Source organism: Colius striatus, chromosome 16 (assembly GCF_028858725.1).
Source record: "Colius striatus isolate bColStr4 chromosome 16, bColStr4.1.hap1, whole genome shotgun sequence".
In the NCBI taxonomy this organism is placed as follows: Eukaryota; Metazoa; Chordata; class Aves; order Coliiformes; family Coliidae; genus Colius; species Colius striatus.
In genome coordinates, this window is record NC_084774.1 from 13,922,510 (window position 1) to 13,938,615 (window position 16,106).

At 37.3% G+C, this 16,106-nt stretch overlaps 1 protein-coding gene across 1 annotated transcript; it reads left to right on the forward strand.

The window, feature by feature from the left end:
- The first annotated feature begins 2,834 nt into the window (after window positions 1-2,834).
- Window positions 2,835-14,878, forward strand: LOC104560990 (delphilin). The gene is made up of 8 exons (XM_010206513.2): window positions 2,835-2,921; window positions 3,470-3,556; window positions 5,682-5,834; window positions 7,398-7,527; window positions 7,659-7,691; window positions 9,474-9,577; window positions 11,028-11,111; window positions 14,640-14,878. Exons 1-8 carry the CDS (start codon window positions 2,835-2,837, stop codon window positions 14,742-14,744), a joined length of 783 nt encoding a protein of 260 aa, XP_010204815.2. The 3' UTR covers window positions 14,745-14,878.
- Window positions 14,879-16,106: the final 1,228 nt, after the last annotated feature.

The window sequence follows — 16,106 nt, forward strand, 5'->3', positions numbered from 1 at the left end:
AGAAATGAAAGAAGTAGGACCCTGGAGCAGTGTCTATTATGCCTCCCATTCTCCATGTGATACCTGAACCATTTCATTAGATATATTCATATGAAAATGTGATGTGAAATTTTCTTGCTTCAACATAAGAAATTACCTGAGCATTTTGCTAGACTGAGCTTGGAAGAAGATGATGCTGACAAAGAAAATGAGGAAGTAAACAATAAATTTTGCTACCAATGTGTTTACTTCTTGTAGAATGAGCTTAATTCTCACCTTAAAATCCTGATCCTACTGTAGAAGCCTGTACTGACGTACATTGATGCTAATTTTAAAGGTTGCAGAATCATGTCTCTACTTAAAAAGTGATGTGAACAGGAAGAACAGACAGGTAACATTTGAAGTTAATGTCATTATGTGAGCTTACCCGACGTATAGGGGGATATTGAAGGAAAACACTGAACATGCTCAGTTGTTCAAATCCTAATACAGCACTGCAGATTCAATTCAGGATCTTCACACTGTTGAAATTAGTGTAACACCACTGAGATCACTGATTTATAGCATCTGGGCTCTTTGCCATCAGCCAATAATAGTAATAATAATGATGGCAGTGAAGCTTGAAAGATTTTATTTTTTCCCTGAAGACTTTAGAGTCTTCATTTGGTAGCAATAAGACTGAGGAAATTTTTCTAGCAATGGAATGTGTAAGCAATATTGGATGCTGCATTGCTGTGTGCTATATAGGATCAAAGATTCTATTCCTGGGATTCTTAGTTATTGACAAAACATAAGAATACATGTATAAATCTTCTAGTGAGAAGCAGCTTGTTTTTCCTACCCCAACAGTTTAAAAAAATGTTACCGAAATAGATGAGATACAGTTGCATTTCCAAGGCATTTCAGCATCTTACACCTCCCATTCAGATATCTCATCGAAGGGGCAGGCACTTATCTTGAAACACCAGCACGCAGAAGTTTCTCTTGTACAATGGACTGTAGTGGAGTTGTGGCAGCATGCTTAGCACTTCTGCAGACCTTTGCACTTGATTTAGGTGCCATAGTGGAAAATTTTACCATTAAAAACTGTGGCCTCCAGTTAATTGAGAACCTGTGGTTATGACAGGAGTTTAAATAGGATAGTCAGGTACTGGAAAATTAATCTCTTTGCACATTATACCTGTCATATTGTCTAAGCCTGAGCAAGAGCACTAAAATCTACCATTGTAAAATTAAAAATATTTAAAGTCAAAAGCAAGATTACATTTTCAAGACTGTGAGCAGTGAGTGAAATGTATGTTCATGTGTCCAGTGAAGGCTGGTAGAGGTGGTGGAATATTATTAGAAACTTCAGGGCTTATTTTGATACAGAAACCTTTCCATAGTTCTAAGAATGATTCTTTAGCCTGACATCCTAAAATCAATAGCAAAGCACTCTCCATCTCTATAGACTCAATATTTCAGAAGTGTGACATTTTTTCATTGCACAAATTCCTTTAGAGTTACATTCATCTAGAAAGATATTTATGGAATGCATTCATATATTCTTGTGCTTCCTTTCCCAAGGCTTCCACCGCCTAGTGCTTTAAGCATGAAACCTTCTAGATGATTTCTTAATTTCATATACATAAAACCAATTTGATGGAATAGCAGACTTCTGATTAAATGAAGATATTTGCTGACAGTTTTGAAAAAATTATTCTTTGACGTTGCTTGAAAAGTTAAACTATTTTTAACGATAAGTGAAAAAGCTTTGCCAACAGATAACTTATTTTAAAATGAGTATTAATTTTTTTTCTTGATGATGAAGGATGATGAATATTTTGTAATCTACTTTAATATAGATTTAATAATTCAGAACCCAACAATCATTCAATTGATGTGTCATAATAAATTATTGACAACAGTAAAAAGAAGTTATTGTTTGTCTTCTGTTTAACATGCTAAAATCTTTGCTTTATTTTTTACATCTCCGAATAAATTTCCTTACTTGTAATGAAAATGCATATTTATCCCCATGAATGTTTAATCACACTTGCTATGAATTTAGCAGGTTGTTTGCAGAGAAAGCAATAGATCTGAATGCTTATTTAAGATTCTTAATGTTCCTTCTCATATGTTAGTTATAATATTGATTTCAGTTTTCTGCCTTAAGATATGGTACAAATTCCCATAGTGTATCAGTCAAACAGGCCAGAAGAACTCCAAAGGAGTCCAAAGGGAACAGTGGTGTTCTGACTTGACTTTTTTCAAGTGGAAGAACTGTTTCCAGGTGTCACTTTTCTAAAAATCTGCCACTCTGGAGTACTGGGGGATGATGTTCTGTTACTTTATGCAGAAGTTGAAAGTTGCAGGTCCGTGTTACATGCTATTACAATAAAAATGAGAAACTGATCTTGGATGAGATATGCAGTGCTCAGAGAGACAAACACCATTGCACATTTTTGTTTCATTGACAATTAGAAAAAAAATTAGAGCTAGAAGCTGGTTAAACGGTGGGGCCTACTGTTTAATCACACCACAGCAAGTGTTTGCTCTGCTTTTGGGCTAATTTTTGAAAGATTATATAGCTGGAGATAAGATGAGCCAGCTCAGCCATAACTGCTCAAAAAGTGTACGTTGTTTCTAGGTGCTTTTGGAAGCTTCCCCCATGTACCTGCAGATTATTTTTGCTTTCCGTTACGTATTTGGCTCAAATATCTAGAAAGTTCCAATGGCTAAAAAATACATATACAATATGTAAAACACTCTAAACAGTAAGAAATTTTGATGCATGGCATAGAGTGATTGCTTTGCTATAACTATATAGAATCAAGAGGAAAAGGACATCTAATTATTTGTTGTTTTACAGATACATGCCGACACCAAAAGATGTAGAAAGGTATCAGGCATTCAAGGGGTCTCCTTCAGAGCTGCATGTGGTTGATCAGTTTATGTTAGAGGTAAGAAGGCACAGCATTAAAAGACACCACATGCTATTTGTAGCACACTCTCTTCTAGATAAAGCTGCTTCAGGAAGCTGGTGTTCTCAGACAGAATCAGAATAAGAGGATTTATCTGATGAAGAGTTGAGAAAGATAGATATTATGAAGAGAACTGTATGGATCCTTTTGCTTCTTCAAGTCATACATACTACCCTTCTTTCAAAGTGGGAACTCATTCATTCTGAGTTAATTTTCTTAGTCTTTAAGTGTAAGATTTTATATATTTAACTAGTTTTGTTCACTAGATATGACTGTTATTGATTTTACTAGTGTTCAGCCCTAGTGTTTTCATGAACTTATGGATGCAAATCAAGTCTATTCAGGTATGGGATTTTTATATTTGACATAATATATCAGCAGACTTAAGGCCTAAAGTAAAACCAACAAATGAGCTCCAAATTTAGGAGAACTACAGTTCATCTGAATGACTCAATAAATTATGAAAGATACATGAGTATATTTTGTTAGAAAAATATGGATTTTGATTCCTTTTCTGTTCAATGCAGATGTGTAAAATCCCCCACTTAGGCCAGAGGCTGGATCTTCTGCTTACCATACGTGAGCTCCCTGTCAGCATGAAAGATTTGGAGCCTGTAAGTAACATGACTCTTTCATAGTGTTTGCAATCAAAGTCTACCAGATAGATGATAAAGGGCCAAGAGGCCTCAATGCATTTAAAAGTGCTGTATTTGGGGAGCTTTTGTCCTGTGTTATTTCTTGTTTTTTTTTCTCACAGCAAAATATCTCACAATCCACAGTATGGGCAATTCATAACGTAATAATTCAAGCAGCCTAGTGTATAAAAAGAACCCCATTTTGTGGCACTGTTCAAAGCAAAAAGGGAAAAAACCCTTTACAAATCTCTATGGGTCATGACTTCTATAGCCAGGGAATTGTAAGGGACATGAAACTATTAGAGTCAGGCTACATTTAAAATAGCATGGCACTATCAGCTGATGCATTTGGGATGCTTTCGGGAATTCAATTAATTTTGCTATGTTTTGTTAATGAAAAGATTACACTGTAATGCTTAAAAAAAGATGCCTATGAGGGCTATGGTATGCATGTATATACATATAATATCATCCTTATTCCACTAAGGTTCAAGAAGCAGTTGCTAATGGGCCTGACAGTGGAACACACATCCATGAGAGAGAGAGAAAAGAACAGGAAAGGATTTTCAAAGTTGTATTTGAGTTTGCTAAAAGTTCCTCTTTCTTTGGCCAGTGCTATTAGAGATGCAAATTTCACCATTAAAATTTAATTGCTTTCCTGGTGAGCTTCTTGCACCACAAGCTGAAGGATTCAATGCAAAGTTTTAGATATTCAGAGTAAGTTTATCTGACCAGCATCTCACAGTCATTTACTGTTTTCAGAAGACTGAAGGAGACTGTTCACCCTCAGGATTACAGCACTGAACTGAAATGTTGCAAACCAGAGTTCAAGTCCCATTCTGCCTTTTTCAGGATGACCTAGGGGTGGGGGGATACAAATAAACAGTGTTTCAGTCTCAGGGATTGCATTTTCCTGTTCCAAACTACTGCTTTATGTGCCATGGTTTGTACATGCTGTGATTCAAAAGAAAATATTTCAACATGATTCTGTTCTATGAAAATGTTTCAAAGGTTTTGCTGTCATTATGGACAGGAATTAAAATCTGAAAGTTCTGCAGTTCCATGTTTTCATCCTCTGTCTGTCTGTGATTAAAACCATAGTAACAATGAACAAAACTCAGAAAAGGAACAGATGGAAAACACTGGGGATACACAAAGATTTCTGACCCTGCCTGTTACAATCCTTCACCTTTGCTTTCCTCCACTGAAACCAAATATTTGAATATTTGGAAGCTGTTATACTATATATACTGTTCATTGAAGAGCTGATAATTTGCCTAAGTATTTTCTTATTTATACACACTAACTCATGTTTGTAAACCATAGATTATACACCTAAAATTCTACGGAACATTCTAAATATTGGCTTTCAGCACCCTCTGGCCCTGTGGTGTGCTATAAATGTTTTAACAATGTCTTTCAGCTCTTTTGCATGGTTCACACTTTGTTTTTAAACTTGTGTGTTGCTGACTGATGAAGAGAGGTGTGGTGCTAAAAAAATAGGCATTCCCTAATTTAAAACAAAACTACCTCTTTTGTCTATAGCTCTAGAAGGGAAGTGGCTTTCCTGGGAAAACAGAAATTGATACTGAGTTTGATTACAGGAAATTATTATTCTTCCTTTTGAGGAAACTGTGCTAAGAATTTTGATAACAGTCTTCATCTGGTATAAACAGAAGGGAGGGGGCTGAAGGACAGAGAACCTTGTCCTGTGCTTCAGGCTATCTGCTTCCCCCGATGCCTGACATTTGGTACAATCTGGTGCATTCAAACAGCAAAATACTTTTTCTTCAGAAGCATTTTTAAGAGATGAAGTTGAAGTTGTTTTGGCAGAGCTGGTTTGGCAGCCAGAAAGGATGTAACATTCATCAGGGGAAGGGTAGCTGTGCCAGCACTAGCTTTATCTTGGTATGAAACTTTTAACTGGTCCTTCCTGAAAACATCGTGGCTTGCTCCCCTGGAGAAGTTGAATAGGAAGGTATTCACCAGCTAAAGTTAGACTTGCTTCAGGTGAGGATAAGGAGGCTCTCAGCAAAGGGAAGATATAGGTACCATTAACTTACTTGTTTTCAATTGGGACTGAAGGAAGACTTGTGTATTTCAGTTAATAAACCAGAAAATCCAAGCAAGTAAACAGCTGCAATCCAGCCAGAAATTTGTTGCTGTCCTGGAGTACATTTTAGCCATTGGGAACCATTTAAATGAAAAGGCTGGAAAGGGAAAAGCTAAAGGATTTCGATTGTCATCTTTGACCAAAGTGAGTAAATATTTTTCTCTGTCATTAAAATCATCATAAGGTATGTTAACCATTAATATTAACTCAATTTTGCTGTGAATGTGGGGAAAGGCAATCACTTTTAATGAGCAGCTAACATTTTAACATCTGCTCTTGGTTACACTAGGAAAAAAAAATTCTGTTTAGCAACATATTCTTTAATGTGTATTATAACAAGATGCATTTCCTCATTTTAGACAGCAATGCTGGCTAGATTGTGATGTTGAATACACTCTGTTTCTAATGAGGCAGAACATCAAAATGCTGACTGCCCTGATATTAAGATCCCTTGGTTAAAAGTGGCATCTGAGCTGCAGGCCCCAGGTTAGATGCAAGTTTAGAGAAATTGTATTTTGCAGTTTTGTGCAGAGAATAGTTGCATGGAACCTCTTCCTTTCACTGTGGTCAGAGGCTGCAACTACAGCATTTTTTTCTATGGTAGTTGCACTTTTATGTCACTGGAGTAATTTCTTAGTGCATCATTTTACTCCCATGCAAAGGTCTTTTGTAACAAATGGTATGATGCCATTTTAAGGTTTAAAGTTTCAAAAGTAGACTATTAATAAATTTTCGTGCATTAGTTTGAACTTCTCATCCTTGCCCTTCTGGATGATTGAACAGGGCGTGAAGGTGGCAGTTGTGATCTTTATTCTTTCCTGACAGAGATCTGCTGTACAAGAATCATCTAGCTCTTAGTTCTCTAATTGCCTCTTCACTGTCCTATCACCTGATGTGACCTTAGGCTGAGATTTCCAGTAGTTTTAAGGAAACTGCTTTCCCTTCCTCATCAGGATTTACAGTTAGAAAATGCTGCTACTGAGAAGAGGGTTTTTTTCCTCTCCTCCACCCAGCAGTGGCAAAGCATCATATTCTTATCCTAAAAAGTAAGAAATGGATACAAATTTCCTAAGCTACCTTGTACCTTTAACACTATTATAAGATTATGCCTGATCTGCAAATAGAAGAGAGAAGGATTTTTATTTTATTTTTGTAAGGTATCTTTCCCATCTGGATACTTTAATATATGAGTGAATGATTTATAACTCTAGTGACAATTCTGAAACCAAACTTGCATTCTTTTTTTTTATTTCCTATATATGTAATGGTTGTAATACCATCTATCATAATGAAAAATGCCTACAAAATCATTTTCTGCCACAGAACACCTTCCCAGATTCAGTAAAAAATCTATGCCAGCTTTGTGAATACAGCACATGGCCTTTAGGTGGAAAGGAATAATGACTGTGTTTGAAGGTCCAAAATCAGTTGCAGTCAATTAGGATACCTTGAGTTAAAAAGACCCTTGTGAATAAGAAGACATAGAAGAACAAGAAAGGTCAATGGATATGAAAGTGTAAAGCTGATCTTAATCAAGAGTATCTGTGAAATGGCAGATTGAAAAGGAGAAGTTTAAATTCTTTGTGTTTTCTGTTCTTGTCAAATTTACCTTGGAGCTATCAACATTCCTGCTGTTCCTTTTTTAATTTTCATTTTTTTAAAGTATAATAGCTCAATGTGTCAATTATTGCTCTGTTCTGTTTGCAGCTGCCTCTGCTGCGGGGTAGAGAGAGGACGTTCACCTTGCTTCACGCCCTTGTGGAACAGATCTTCTTACATGAGCCTGATCTGGCCAAGTTTTCTCAGGAGCTGACAGAATTTGAAGCTATTCCTGATGGTAAGAAGAGGGAGGGGAAAAAAATAATCAACAAATAAAAAATGAAGTCTTTCAACTTCTTTTGGAAACTCCCATCAGCACAAAATGAATGATAATTATCAGCATCTTTTTTTTTCTCTTTTCGTTTCCAGCTTCCATGAAGGGCCTCAGTGCTGAAGTTGATGGTATGTAAATGTGGGTTCTAAATTCAGAGCAACATTTTCATAAGTTGTGCAGTCATTTGGAACTGGTTTTCATTGCTCTTCTGTAGTTTGTAAAGAGGTTCAAAACACTGAAGTGTTGCTATGGTGATACTTAACCTGCCACTTTACCACGAGGAATTAAAAAAAAAAGAGAAATATTTAAGTGTGTCCAGTTGGTTTAGAAATATAAAAAATATACTGCCCATGAATATCATAAACTACATATATTAAGCAATACAAGTGCTCTGTCAAAGATACAGCTTTTGCAGAGTCTCTGGGAGCGGGCAATGCAGCAGGAGAAAACTTTCCTACAGTTCAGACCTGAAGTTTGAGAACTTCTTTGAATGACACTCCAGAGTCTCTAGAAAGGTGTCCAGCACTAGTGAAATTGACAGGATGGAGTTGAATAACGTTGTTAAAGTGTAAGATAGATTTTGAGAGATATTTATGACTTACCATTGAAGTGTCATAAGATGACCAGTGAATTCAATGGATTTAGATTGAATTCCTTGAGACTGACAGAGAAGGTGTTTGAGTGGATGAAAATGTTGAAAGTTTAAAAAAAGCTGTCTTTTGAAAATGTGGCATGGGTGCTGAGTTCCTGTGTGACTTACTCTAGGTGGTCCTACTCTGACAGGGGGTTTGGACTGATAATCTTTCAAGGTCCCTTCCAACCCTTAAGATTCTGTGATTCTGTGTGACTGTAACTGCAGACCAGTGTATTGTATTTCAGCCTTTGATAACATATCTAAATGATATGATTTGAAAAATCCTTGTGCCCACTCTGCTGGGCTTTGGAAATCAGCCATGCATGTAACTTGAGTTTCTTTTTATTCTGTTATATGAAATTCCAATCAACTTTTGTGGGACATAAGTAACTAAACACTATTCATCTTCAGTCACTTGCATTCTTCAGGGACAATGTTGGTAGCAATTAAAAATCATTACATATTTTAGACAGATTTGGAGACTCATGGGTAAAGTGGTACAATGGACACGGTAGCAGAAACTACCATGGAGGTGAAGCATAAGAGGTGAATGACTGGCCTCTTTCATAGAATGGTAGGGGTTTCCTCCATGGATTCCTGATGGGCCCAGCATAGTCATTCTTATCTTCTGAGTCCCATTCACAAGGCCAGAGAGGTAGAGAAATGGACCAAATGCCACTGAAACAGTCTTTCTCATCACACAGTTCAAAGACACATCCTGAGACTAATCTGCTCATCTGCATGAGCATAAGGGAAGGAAGATACCAGACTGCAACCTGGGTCAGTTCAGAACCATATCCCTGGAGCCAAGGCTGTATCCTCCCATTTCACGCTGAGAGCTCCCATGGTAGCAGTCCCATGTAGTGCTTGGTGCCAAGACTTTTTACTGTTACATAGAGAGATTTTTTTGTTCTTTTATCTTTAAAGGTATCCTGAACTTTTTACACAAAACCCTAGGTTTGAAGAATGTTATTTTCATTCTAATCCCAAAGCTCAAAGCTTGGAAAGGTCAGATTTACGGTTGCTGCATAACCGCACTATTGACCTCTTCATTATTCCGCAGTTGCTGTGATATGATCACATATTATTTTTTTCCCATAAGACCCAGGCCTCTTTCAGGATTTCTATTTCAAACCAGAAAGTTAATATTCCTAGATGAATGTATTATAGACCCATATTCTGCTAAATTCTCCACGTGTCCTAAATTAGCGGTTTGCAGTCCTTTGGACACAAGTGCATGCTGGTGAAATTGCTCATTTCCTTTCTCTTTTGTTAGTTTTAAAAAAAGAATTGGAAAATGTTACTCAATGCAGGCGCCTTATTAAACCCAAGACAATCAAGGCAACATCCCAGGAGTCACAGTTCTGCAAGGAACTAAAGGTAACATAACCACAATCTTATTGTCGGCTGGAGGTAAAAGATGAGTAATCTGCTTAGCTTGTGCTGAGACCTGCACTGACAGGAGAGTGAGGAGCTTTGGAGGGAAAGTGGCCTTTTACTCTCCTCTGATATTGTCTCATAGCAGAAGCTGCAGCATGGGAAGGGCTTCTCAGAATTTCTGCATTTCCTGCTTTTTCTTCACAGGCAAATGGGCTGAAGTGGATAAGGAACAGGTAGCCCATGATAAACACTTTGGAATAACAGCAATTTTAGAGTACATATGAATTTGTAATAATTTCCTCTTCCCTCAGACAGAAGTGAAAATAGCACAAGGAATCATAGAATTATTTATGTTGAGAAAGACCTTTAAATTCAAGTTAACTGTAAACCTAACACAGCCAAATCCACCACTATAACATGTCCCTCAGTGCCACATATACCTGTCTTTTACATAACTCCAGGGATGATGACTCAACCACATCCCTAGGCAGCTTGTTCTAAAGCTTGGTAACCCCTTCAGAGAAGAAATTTTTCCTAATCTCAAATCTAACCCTCCCCTGGTACAACTTGAGGCCATTTCCTCTCATCCTATCACTTGTTACTTGGGAAAAGAGACCATCCAGGAAACAATATCCAAGGACTGGCTAAACTGTGAATATAGGTTGGTCTAAGATGATTCTGTACATGTGAGTGGCAGAACAAGACGGATTGGAGGACACAACGGGAGAAGTGGCTGAGCAGGCTGTAGGGAGCACAGTTCTGCCAGGAGTCAACAGAGCCAAACACAGTGCTTATTAGCTCAGATACAGAGAAGTTAGTTAACTCCCAAGAGGACTAGTTGTGAACAGGGCACCTCTGAACAGGTGAAGGTGTTCTTGACCCTGTGGTGTGGACATGTTCATTTCTGCTGTCCCAGATACCTTTGTACTGTGCTTCACTGGGTAGTGTTGGCCATCTGCTCAGTCCATGCTTTTCCTTCTCCTTTGGAACCACTCATCAGCATACTGAGTTAACAATAAGTTGTCAAAAATGGATACCTTACAAAGGAATCAGGGTTAAGAAGTTTTATTTCAAAAGTCAAGTTTCTAAGGCCTCCTTGAGAAGTAGCTATGGAGGGTGTTTGCTTCACATGTGAAAAAGCTAAACTATGCCAAATGTGAGTGGAAATCAGGACCTTATGATGCTTATCTAGTGGTGATAATTTTAATAGATTTAGGTAGTGTCATTGATGTAGTGAAAAGTTCTCTAAAATGAATGTTTCTTCTTTTGTCTTTGATGTCTTAATATTTGCAAGGAAATGTGTGTGCTTGATGTATGCTTATCTTTTGTGAAATGTGAAATTTTTGTGACATGAAAATTTTTACTTAAATTATCTTGTTTTCACTGCTGTTTAATTTCTGCTTTGATATTATGCTTCTATACCAAATTAAGAAGTTTTATTTTATTGCAGGATTTAATTCAGAAATATGAAGGGGATCTATCCCAGCTGTCAAAAAGATGTGATGAAATGAAGAAGCTTTATAGCAACGTACTGGTACGTATCATATTAAAATGCAATTGAAATAAATCTACATTTCTTTAAAAAAAAAGGAAGACATGCAAGAAGTTCCCATATTTCCACATGCCTTATAGTTATACTATCCCCAGATATTAAAACCAAAATCACATCTAGCAGTGATGGGATGTTTTGAATCAAAATCTGGCTTTTGTTTTACTTAATGTCTTAGGTGGTACAGCCCACTTTTTAGTTGGTCAGTCCCCATTCCCCACCCCACCCCCCAAAAAGAAAAGTTCAGCAACTTTATAAACTCCATGAGTTTAACCATTAAGTCTTTTCAACATGTTACAGAAAACATGTTATGGAAAAGTGCATGTTTTCTGGTTCTTGTCAGCAACTGTGTGTTTGGCGTAGACAACTGCAAATCTTCTCTTACTTGGGCTGAGTGGTTTTTCTATTGACATGCTCATAGTACAGGGCACTAATTTAGCTACTGTTATTTGAGCGAGAGGGAGACTGAGATGGAAATGTTAGTAGCACAGATCCAAAAATGAGCAGAGCTGAAAAGAAGCTCCACAGGAACAAGATTTCTGATAAAGAAACTGTCCTTGTTTGTTCCTGTTCTATTTCCCACCTTTGCACCAGAGAAGCACCTAATTTTATCAATAATCTTTTTCCTCTGAACAGAAGCAACCTATCTAGGTCCAATACAATAGAAAATGTTTTCTGAGTTAGAGGGTCACACCAGAAGGAATGATAAAAACTCCACGCTGCAATTTTTAACAACGTAGCATGTAGATTCCTCATTTAGTACAATGGCCTTGGAATGTGATAGAAATTCAGACAGTCTCTGCTATGGTAACAGTATTCTCTGGCAGAATGGTCACTCTAGGAGGTTTTAAGGAAAGGGACAGATTTGCTGAAAGGCAGTGCTAATCTCTGAAACTGGAATAACTTCCTGGTCCTGGGATTTGGACACTTCTTTAAGTGGTGATGGTGTGGTGGCTTTTTTTTATTCTTATTTTTTAATGAAGGGGAAGGATTAGAAGTAGAGAAGTTTTATGACAGGCAAGTGTTACACAGAAGATGCAGCCAGAAAGACCTTTGGGGATCTATCTAACAGACACTGATGATTATTGAGATGTTTAACTGAGAAAGTTTAATTAGTAATGTTTTAATAAAAGTGTTATTGTAACAATGTGCAAAGATTTCTTTGTGTCTCTTACAGCCCATCACAAGTGTGGAAAAATGCTTCAGTGTAGGGTAGCAAGCCCAATTTATATGTAACACGTAGATGAACTCTGTTCCAAGTATTCAAAGAGGTTGAAGGACTGGGATAAAACAAGAAGAAAAGATGATGAAAAGAATAGTGTAATTGAGAGAAATAACAATTGAGTTACCTAAGTGGAAATGGCCAAAAAGTATTCTGCAGATTTTCAAGTGGGGAGGTTTGTGTTGTACAACTTTCGAGTGGATACTTCTTGCAGTGAGTATGGAAGAATATGATCTGTTTTACCTGAAAGTCACCTTCAAAAGGAGTTAGTGTTGTGTGGCCAGTCCTGCTTGCAGAGTTGTACTGTGCCCAGTGAGTGCTGGATGTGCCCTCCTGCCCATCAACACTCTGTCACCTTCCTCCCACACAGCCATTGCTCCTTTCCAGCTGTGTACACCCAGCCAGGAGGCAATAAATGTGTGATGCTGGGCTACAGATAGATGTGTGAGGCTCTTTGCCTTCCTTTCTTGTGTTGGAAACTCATCTGAGGCTTATTTGCATCTGAAGAGGATTTCATTTTCCATTTAGCTGGAAGATTCCTCAAATTTTAACCCGGCTGCTTTTTGCCCTCCCTTCCCCATTATTCTCTAAAGTTAGGCATTTGATATCTTTTTCTCCCTTAGAATGGATTTTTTTCCTCTGAATAACATTATTGCTAGGCAGATCTTTTTGCATATTTATAAAGTAGAAGAAACGTAAAGCAAATATAAAATAGGATGGGTGATCAAAGACCAGGCTATCATCTCAACAATGCTAGGAAGGAATAGTCCAGCTTACCTGGGGGAATATCTGATCTGGAAATGTGTTGTAGGTAGCCATGGAAATCATGTTGCACATAAAACAAAAATCCACAGGCCTACCTTTATAATTTTATATTCTGCTTATAAAATCGATAATGACCTTGGCATGTGACACTTCTATGGAATGAACAATAAATTGGGGATAACTGCCTGAGGTATAGCTGTGGGCTATCAACTTTTCACAGATGGTCATTAGCTCCAGGAAATACCTCTCTCATTACTGTTTAACTGATGGTACACCACGGGTGAGTACTGAGGCGTGCCAAAGATCAAGGGCTTGGAGCACCCAGGAGGTGCAATTAGGAACACAACAGGCAAAACTATTAATCAGATGTCACTGGTTAATGTTAAAGTTTCTGTGACTGCATTATATGTGAGTGGTTTATTTTACTGTGTTTCTGATTTCAAGGCAGACGGTTTGCCCTTAAGAACATGAAGATGTCTGAGTGAACATGTTTAGATAATAACAGATACCTGCCCAAACCTTTCCACGTATTTCCGTTGCAATCTGAAACACAACTTCATTACTGTTCAGGCAGTTTCAGAGTAGCTCTCAATTACAGCCAAGATAAGAACTTGTAGCAATACAGGATGCCTTTTTAAACCTTTTGATGAAGCCTTTGGAGCATGCTCTCTAGATTTGTTCTGCTCAATTAGAAAAGCCATTGGAGGCAGAGTTATGTTCCTTAACTCATTGATCCCATTAAGGGGGAATCTGTGGCAATGATGACAAACCTCTTGAATTAAATTTTCACAACAGATGTAATATGAAAAATCCTTTCCTGTTCTTGAACTGGAGAACATCTGTGGAAGTGAATTTAGTTAATGCAAAAACTGCTCTCCTAGTACTGAACTTTGTAGCATGACTGCCTTTCACCTCTTGTTTTATAGCAGAGCAGACGTGACGCCAATATTCTTCATGTCTTTTTCAAAAACTTTCCATCTGTTCACCTTTTGCAGGTGGAGGAAAGAAGACAACATGGAAAGGTGGCTCTTTGATAAATTACTTTTTCTCCATGAAATGTCTGCTTCCTTATGAATATTTTGGGCTCTTTTGCAAAACAAAATGACAGAAAAGGCAAACTTTTTGGCTTGAGGAGGCTGTTACTATGCCTGCTCAAGAATATAGACCATTTCCCTAATGTACCCATTTTCTTTTATGAATGGGTTCATCTAACAAACTGCATAGCCAGGAAGCTTCATGATTTACTGATTATTTTTTTTTCTTCTCTTCATCTGGAAAGCTGTAGTCCAACCAGAGAGACTGAGTTATACAGAAACCCAGGTTACTGAGGTAATTCAGTGACAACTCCTGGGGCCACTTTTACTTGTGATGTTTCGGACCTCAGCTTGTGTGAGAGTTTAGCCAGCTCTGGTTTTATTAGTATTATTAAAGATAATTTTCTCTTGCTCTTTTAATTTCATTAAGAACCTGGACATGGTTTAGTTGGATATACTAATGTTAAATAGTATTCTTTTTCAATTTTCCAGGTAAAATTTGGGGAGCCACAAGACCTAGACTCTCAGGAACTGTTTGGATGGATATCTTCATTCATTAGTGACTTTAGGAAGGCCTGTGCTGAAGTCACACCATAAGGACAACACAAATCTTATTAAAAAGGTGAGGGAAAGAGAAGTTCAGGCAACAGTGTTTAAACAGGTTTGAAATTTTCTCTACTAATAAGGAGCACATAGGCAGTATATAAGTTTGTACAGCAGTACGCCTTGACTTTGAGGAATGGTACTCAATCTGTAATGTGTACTTTGTCAGTGGTATTTGACCTGTAGGATCACAGATCACTTATGAATGTGTTTTTATACCTTGAGAAAGGAAACACTTTTATAATTATAAACTTTTGATAGTTTATAATTTCTCTTTTCAATCCTTTCCTTTGCTAGCTAGTCTTCTGACTGAGTTTTAACTATTACTTTCAATGAATAAGTGCCTGTATTGTGATCTAATTTTTTTGCTGTAGTTTCCTAAATCATACTTTTCAAGTTTCATACTGAAATGAGGACCTACCTTTCTGCTATTAAAGCATTGCAGCCTTAATATGTAAATGGAAAATGTGTCTGACTGGGTGAAGTTTTTTCAGTTTTCTTTTTTCCCCAAGATAGAAAAATAAAGTAGTGCTTTTATGGCTAATATCAAACATTCAGGTAAAATACTATGGAAGTTAATCAATATGTGAGATTTGCATTGGCTGGAAGAAAAAAAAACATATCAGAGAAGCAAAATAAAAATGTGTGATGAGGTATCTAGGTAATGGATACTGGAGCTAATAATCCATGTTTTCAAAAGAGAAAATACTTCTGTTGCATTTGTTGGCATTTACATATTTTAAATTGAAATAATTATGTGGAGTTCAACTATATGAGAAGAAAAGTAGGCCTGTAAATGCAAAGACAAAATGAATGTGTTTAATACTGAAAGCAGAAAATAGTTCTAAAAGGTCATTGATAAAATTTGACATTTTCTCCAGGAGTTTTGCAGTGTTGTTTGAGAAAAAGTGTATTACTTGACTTATTTTAGGTCTGATTGCCCAGTTCTCACAGCGTTTGGGCTTTGATAGAAATGCTGAATACTCTCCCTGACTTCAGTGCTAAAAGGAGTTAAGGATAAGCCCTCTGAAAGGCTTAGGTGCACTTGCATCTAAAAATTACATTGTCAAAACCCTCTCTCAGCTGACATACAAAACCTCTCTACATCTAGCATTTGATTTACTGTTCTAGATGTGACCTCTGCTGAACACAGGTGCTCAGGTCCAGTAAAGAACCCAGGCATCTACCACCTGTGTGCTATGATTTGTTGATTTTTAGTGTGGGTCATGCCAGACAGTCACCAGGAATACAGAAGCACTTGGACATTGTTTGGAAGGTGGAGATAAAAGAAGACTAAGATATTTTCCTTGTCTTGGCCTCATTACTTTAAAGGACATTGCAGGCTGCAGTTCCTGG